The 7,721-nt window shown below is 43.5% G+C and overlaps 1 protein-coding gene across 3 annotated transcripts in view; it reads right to left on the minus strand.

Annotated features, from left to right (window-relative positions):
* Nucleotides 1–6,591, minus strand: part of LOC113006855 (mitogen-activated protein kinase-binding protein 1-like) — a 25,415-nt gene extending 18,824 nt beyond the window's left edge. For all 3 annotated transcript variants that reach the window (XM_026143068.2, XM_026143067.2, XM_026143066.2), the window contains exons 1-4: nucleotides 6,028–6,591; nucleotides 4,668–4,759; nucleotides 288–350; nucleotides 143–200 (exon numbers count right to left, since the gene is read on the minus strand). In XM_026143068.2, coding sequence (XP_025998853.2) covers nucleotides 143–200; nucleotides 288–350; nucleotides 4,668–4,759; nucleotides 6,028–6,123 — 309 coding nt within the window. In that variant the 5' untranslated portion in view covers nucleotides 6,124–6,591. The remainder of the gene's footprint in view (nucleotides 1–142; nucleotides 201–287; nucleotides 351–4,667; nucleotides 4,760–6,027) is intronic.
* Between the last annotated feature and the right edge of the window lie 1,130 nt (nucleotides 6,592–7,721).

Genomic DNA, 7,721 nt, shown 5'->3' on the forward strand with positions numbered 1-7,721 from the left:
TTACTACAAACACCAGTCCTACTGTGATGTTCACTTGACACAGCAAAAACCGAAGAAAGCTAAACAGAAGACGAGAGGACAGACGCAAGTTTGAGTTTACCCGCAGAGACAAAGTGAGAAAAGTGAGGGTGATGAAACTCACCTCTCCTGTCACCAAGTGTTTGCCGTCAGGGGAAAAAGACAGAGCTGTGATGGTTTTCCTGTGAGAGGGACAGAGGATAACATCACAGCATGATTAGTTCAGTGCTGCTCTGCTTCAGTGAAGACTGTACTCGTGGGTGACTCACCTTGAAGTGTTGATAATGTGGTGCTGCCTGTTCTTTTTGGGGTTCAGTAAGACTACCACACACCTACAAAAGGAAACCAAGAAATGCAGTAATGCATATTAATGTCTGATATGGAAACAGGTCGAGAAACGATGCACATACTTAAGGAAAATGGCCATTTTATGTTAATAAATTAATGACAGAGTTTATAGGTGCAAATGTTTAAACATTCAAACTGTGCAACTCCAAAGAAAGCCTGATGCTAATGGCTGAATTTTATCTGGAAGTTTTTCCTTGGTGGTAACAGCGAGAAGTAGAAACACACTGTAAACATTGGTGCTGTTAATGTTCTAGGAAAGCATTAAATAATTGACATGTGTAGTGATTGCGAAAAAACAACTAATCATGTGCAGAAATGAATTTATGAAACTTACAAATGACCAAAAGATCAGCTGGATAACTTCTAATTCCTCTTTATTTTTATTTAATTTTACCCCACAACACAAAAATAACCCCAATAAATCATCAATATTTTCTGGTTTAAATCAGCTGTGTGTGTTGTGGTCAAAACTCTGCATTCATGATTTGTGTGAATAGAATAGAATAGAATAGAATTCAACTTTATTGTCATTGCACATGCACAGGTACAGGGCAACGAAATGCAGTTTGCATCCATCCAGAAGTGCTTTAGTGATATAGATATATTACAATATATATTAGCAATAATATAGATATGTGAGTATATTACAGAAATGGGTCTATTATGGTATGTTATAATGTACACGGTATGAAGTATGTTGTGAATATTCTATAACTATAAGTATGTACAGGCTGTAGTGAGTACAAGCTATGTACAGGATATGAACAGGATATAAATATGAAAAACTATACAGAATATGAAATGAAATAAATAACTTTACAGAATCTGGGATATACAGCTATACAGAAATGGGAACTATGCAAGTTGTAAACAGTTGTAGGATTAAAGATTATCGAATGTACAGAATGATTATTTACACAGAGCTATACAGTAGTGCAGTTAAGGTAAGTGAGGGTGTAGATAGTTTCTACAGAGGCTATATAAAGTGCTAGTGGTTGTGAGTGGTGGTTCAGTCCATGTTATTATTGTGTGTTTGAGGGTACAGTTGTCCATTGTGGGTGTGTGTATGTTCAGTCCATGAGTTTAACGTGGGTCAGATGTCAGGAGGCAGAGTTCAGGAGTCTGACAGCTGTGGGGAAGAAGCTGTTCCGGTACCTGGTGGTCTTAGTCCGGAGGCTCCTGTGGCGCCTCCCAGAGGGCAGGAGGGTGAAGAGTCCATGTGATGGGTGACTGGGGTTTTTGATGATTTTCCCAGCCCTTTTCAGACACCGCTTCCTGTAGATGTCTTTTATGGCAGGAAGTGGTGCTCCGGCGATGCGCTGGGCAGTTTTCACGACCCTCTGCAACGCCTTCCGGTCCGAGACAGAGCAGTTCCCGTACCAGACTGTTATACAGTTGGTCAGGATGCTCTCGATGGTGCAGCGATAGAAGTTCACCAGGATGTCTGAGGACAGGTGGTTCTTCCTCAGAGTCCTCAAGAAGAAGAGGCGCTGGTGAGCCTTCTTGACCAGCTTGGAGCAGTTGGTCGTCCAGGTGAGATCCTCGGAGATGTGGACTCCCAGGAACTTGAAGCTGCTCACACGCTCCACAGCCGTCCCCTTAATGTGGATGGGTGGATGTGGGTCAGCATTCCTCCTGTAGTCCACGATGAGCTCCTTAGTCTTCTCGGTGTTAAGCAGCAGGTTGTTTCTGTCGCACCACTCAGCCAGACGATCCACCTCCTCCCTGTAGGCGGCCTCATCGTTGTCACTGATGAGGCCAATCACCGTGGTGTCATCTGCAAACTTAATGATGGTGTTGGAACCATCAGCAGGTCTGCAGTCGTGGGTGAAGAGGGAGTAGAGGAAAGGGCTCATCACACAGCCTTGTGGTACACCGGTGTTCATTGTGATGGTAGATGAGCAGCGGTTATCCAGCCGGACATGTTGGGGGCGGTTGGTCAGGAAGTCCAGTAACCATTTGCAGATGAGGGAACTGATACCCAGGTCTGTCAGTTTCCTGATGAGTTGTGAGGGGTGGATTGTATTGAATGCTGAACTGAAGTCTATAAACAGCATTCTGGCGTAGGTGTTGTTGTTGTCCAGGTGTGAGAGGACAGAGTGCAGTGCGATGGAGACTGCATCCTCTGTGCTCCTGTTCCGGCGGTATGCGAATTGGTGGGGGTCCAGGGTGGGGGGGAGACAGGATTTGAAGTGTGCTAGGACCAGTCGCTCTAAGCACTTAGTGATGATGGGGGTGAGTGCTACTGGGCGGTAATCATTGAGGCAAGATGGGTTGGAGTTTTTGGGTATCGGGACGATGGAGGTGGATTTGAAGCAGGCCGGTACCACAGCGTGGGCCAAGGACAGATTGAATATGTCTGTGAGCACTCCTGCAAGCTCCCCAGAACACGCTCTGAGAACACGCCCGGGGATGCCATCAGGGCCTGCAGCCTTGTGGACATTGATCCTGCTCAGCACCGCTCCTACATCGGTGGGGGAGAGAGTCATAGGTTGGTGGTCTGGCGTCATGTCTGCTTTGGTTGTGGTTGTGGGGTTCCCTCGCTCAAAACGAGCATAAAAGTTGTTGAGCTCGTTGAGGAAGGAGACATCAGAGGATGCGGGGGAGGGTTTGGTGGTCCTGTAGTCTGTGATGGTCTGGAGTCCTTGCCACATGCGTCGGGGGTTGGAGTTGGAGAAGTGTTCTTCTACCTTCTTTTTGTAATGGTGTTTGGCTTTTTTGATGCCCTTCTTTAGATTAGCCCTGGCTGTACTGTAGGCGTGTGCATCTCCTGACATACAGATGAAGTCAGGAGCTTGCGCACCCTCATCGTGGGCATGGACGAATGATGATTTTAGGCTTTTAATGATTCCTTTGAACTGTAAATACAAGTTGTTTCGATGTGTCACCACTTTGCAGAGTGAAGTGAGTTTTACATTACTCCAAAATCGACACCTTCAAGCTCGGCTGAAGTTTGCAGCTGCCAACATGCATGACCAAAAAGCCTTGGAGTAATATTTTACAGTCAGAAGAGACAAAAATTGAGCCATTTGGCAACAATGACAAGGGGTATGCCTTTCCGGAGTAAAGGTCAAACCTAAGCACAATGCACCTCCTGTGAAGCAGGGTGGTGGTAGCATCATGCTCTGGGGTTGTTTTGTAGTTGTACATTGCACCAGTTGGATATATTAATGAAGAAGGAGAACTACCTCCAAAATTTTCAGCTTCACCATAAATCAAAAGCTAGACGACTGAAACTTGGAGATGACTGGGTGTTCCTACAAAAACGAAATGAATAGGAACACAAGCGCGCACACACATTTTAAAACTTGGGTTGGGAAAGTGCACAAGATTTTCCGTCCTTAGTCTAGTTTTCAAAATACAGAATAACTTCCTTAGAGGGAACATTCAGAAAGAAGATTACACTACATTACATGAAAAATGAAAGCACAACTAGACATAACGTGAGTCATTTTTAGTCTATACTATATATTTCATCATATACTTTTCCATATTGAAATAACGGACGCATAATATTGTTACCTATTAATTCAAAATCCTTTTTGCATCCTAGCTCGTGAGCAGAACTTAGATCAGCATTGGACCTGCTAGTGAACTGCACCGTGCCAGGAAACCTGGTACAGAGCAGCTTGCACAGATTTAAACTGAGACAGCAGGTGGGTTGCCAGATTGTGCACCATTTAGTACAACGATGAGCAGAACCATTTGTGCAAAGACGTGCCCATGCATGCCTCACACAGACACACACACACACACACCCTTACACTCCTTTACACGTTGTTGCAATACTGCTCTAATTCTCCTCGTTTTTCCCCTTTGACCGCTGGCCTTCTTAATATTAATACAGCTTTGTTGGAAGGTTCCAGAACAAAATCAGCTCAAGTGCACAGATTTTGTTGCGACCTGGCAGGACCCTCTCTGCTTGTTTTTAAACACTGCTTTCACCCACTCCGAGGCCAACCCCCCCAGTATCACCACTGCAGATCTAAACCATCCAGCATAACCATCCTCATTTTTATATTCTATGCTGATTAAAGCTATAGCAGCAAGAATTAATAATACTGCACAACAAGCTATCACTGTGCCAGAGACAGCCTCCCCAAGGATGGGATAAAGAAAAAAAACCAACACAGAGCTCCAGTCCTCTGAGATGATGCAGAGATAACACACACGCAGAAATTTGCACACTAAACATCCGCATGAGGTAGATATGATAAGGCAGCTGGGAGCGAGCGAAGCGCTGATAAGTCAAAGGTCAGATTAGGAAGATAACAACGCATAAACAGTCTCTCTCATCTCACCCTGCAGGATAGGCCACAAGTCCAGATCGAGGGTCGCAGGCCAGAGCGCTGCTTCCTGAAGAGGTGATGCCCAACACTTTTTCCAGAGTCACCTGTAGAGAGACAACACAGGGCGGGTTTGGTTTTCAGGAATTCATCATAATTAGAAAAGAAAAATAAAATAGTGGAGGCTGACAGAAGAATAGAGAGAGAAGTCAGTAAAGACACAAGTAAATGTGCTGTTTGTGTACAACATTCTGGCATCTTATGTATTAAAAAGCAGCCTTTCCTGGCAGTTTCAAGATTCAGGCTGTCAAATCTGAAAAGTATTGATCACCGTTATTGTCTTTATTGCACACCTGCACAAACTCTGTGATAAACGAGCAGACTCTGAGCTGCTGATGTGCAGCACCAAGCGTGTCTTTGATTGATACGTGTCCAACAACAGGCTCGAGACAGAAAACTGTCGTCGTTTTATCTTTTGGGTGTTTGAGGCGTAAAAAAAAAAGAAAAAAGAAAAAGATCTCAAAGACAAAGTGAGGATGTGACAGCTGGCTTGGCTGCCTGTCTGTGTCTGCCTTGGGAATTAGAAACCAACTGCTGGCATCATTGATTAGTCTGAGTGAACATATGAATGTAGCCGAGCCTCAGTGTCCTACTAACAAAAGTGCAATAATAACATCAGCAAACAATAAAAAGAATCATAACAAATGCTTTCTAAGAACTCTAAATTAAAATTTTTTGTTTTTTTTTAACTGACCAGTGTTAATAGATCATTTATAAGCAATTAATAAGCCAACCTTTTGGGTTGCCAGGTTATCAAAATGTCAATTTTGCCACTGTTTAAACATCACATTTGGCAGTAAATCAGCTATTAAATCGTGAATGCTTGCTTAATATAGGTGTTCCCAGTCCAGACACTGCAATATCTTCATTTTAATAAACAACGCCAGCTGTTCTCATAATGATTTATCACTACTCTGCCAACAGGTCGCAATAGCTGTTTTAATAATAATAAATGAGCGCCTATCTCTCAGTTTTCCACCCTGTAACGCGTGACTTGTTACAACCTGTGCATCAATAAATTGCACAAAAATACAGGATGCGGTAAAAACAATAAAACCGACAGCTCATATATGGAGGCTGATGTTTAATTTCTTTTTTGGTGAATACAATAAACATGAATTTTATGGCAGTTGTTTCATGGTTCAGGTTTTACAGGGTTAAGCAGGTGAAACGTTTGTACCTTAGATTTCCAATAATTACAGTAAAGTATCTCAGATCAGATTTTAGCTCCAGGTAAGCCTGCAGCACTAACAGGTCTGCAGCGGGACGCTTCTTCTGTCCGGCTGTTCTACTCACACATCAGAAGTTTTCGTACCTTGCTGGTGAGATTTTCTTTGCAGTTCTTTCCGGTGGATGGAGAACGCAGAAACTTCCTAATGCGACTTTTAATGGTGAATCCATCGCCCGGCATTTTTCTTAGCTTGGCAGCCCGGAGGCACGGCTCTGAGGGCTGCTGACCATCCACTGTGGCAATCCACGGACTGACGGAGTGTGGCGCGCACACGGGCTGGAGAAGAAGAAGCGAAGGGGAGCGCGTAATGATCCTGCTCCCAGGACTAAAACCTTCCGGCTGCAGAGCTTTACAAAGTGTGACAGAACTCCTGCAGCAGCCGGTGGGACATGTGGAGGCTAATCTCTCGAGTAAGTTCGCTGTTCTCTTCTTCTGTCGTTGCAGGTTCTCGTCTGAGCGCTGCGTTTGCAATGACAGGAGGAGACGGAGTCGCCGCTCAGCTCTTCGCTTGTTCCCGTGTGCCAGTGTGACATCACTGGTTTAATCCGAACCTGAACTGGTCCCATTCAGTGATTACATCAGCTTTTGCGCCTGATTTAATGGGATTAGAGAGACCGGTGCAGGGGACGTTTTGGGGAGCCACCAAAGAATTTATCAGGCTGCTGATTAGCAGACAGAGGTTCACTTATCTGGAAGTTCACTCGTAGTAAATGGGACTGTTTGCTTAAGTTAAAGCAATTTAGGTTTTGATTGTGTCTTTTTTTGAACACATTGACTCACGTTGTCTTGCACGAAGGCGATAATTAGTGCGTGTTAAGGAACCCATCCATTTGAATGAGATTTTAATTATGAAATGTCTTCGTGGAAGATCTGCATTCAAACCACATCCTTTCAGAGCACACTGCACTTATTTTTGCCAACCTACTGGGTTTATTTATAGGTCTTCTCAGCAGACCTTTATAGTTAATTATTATTTTTGGTAACAAATAGCTAGTAATACTAACAGTGAGCTATATTCTGTTACAGCTTAAGTGAATCTGAAGACTTTTGGTATAAAATAGTGCTTCACAAACAAAAACAAACACAATTTTGTGATTACTACCAAACTACCACCACAAATGTGCTGTTCCAACTGATGATTGGATGATCGGCCATTTAAGTGTTCTAATTCACCTTAGTTTAAAATTATATCTTGAAGGTTGATATCAACAAACTCACCTGCCAATAAAACACAGCCAACTGCACCATACAGTATTGTAAAATACCATATTTATAATTAACTAGTTACCAGAAATGTGTACCTTAGTTGTGTACCTGGGCCCTTAAAAAAGAGGAACGCACCGGCCAGCTCGGCTGCACCAAGAGGCCACAAAGACTGCAGGAGATGACTGAAGTGCATGATGACAGAATTATTTCCATGGTTACAAAAGCCAATTTCACAACATCTCACAAAGTCAAGAATACTCTCAAGTTGGTGCACAACAGTCAGAGTAAAATCAACTGAATAAGTCACATGATGGGGTGGGGCAAGGTCTCACAATGGGCGCACCCAAAACAGTCTTAGGGTTTCCAAATCTGGGACTATCCACCAATTGCTCTTAGAAATGAAAAAGCTTCTTGGATGAGAAGTGAAATGTCTTCAAGAAACTTATATAAGTCCAGTTGCTTTTCCTTCCAAGCTCCTTAGATTACCATAACCTGGATGACTGAGATGTATACTGGTCACACTCCAGAAAAAGAATACCCGATTAGTTTGCCAGAAAACATGAAAGATCCTG

Source organism: Astatotilapia calliptera, chromosome 15 (assembly GCF_964374335.1).
Source record: "Astatotilapia calliptera chromosome 15, fAstCal68.1, whole genome shotgun sequence".
Lineage (NCBI taxonomy): Eukaryota > Metazoa > Chordata > Actinopteri > Cichliformes > Cichlidae > Astatotilapia > Astatotilapia calliptera.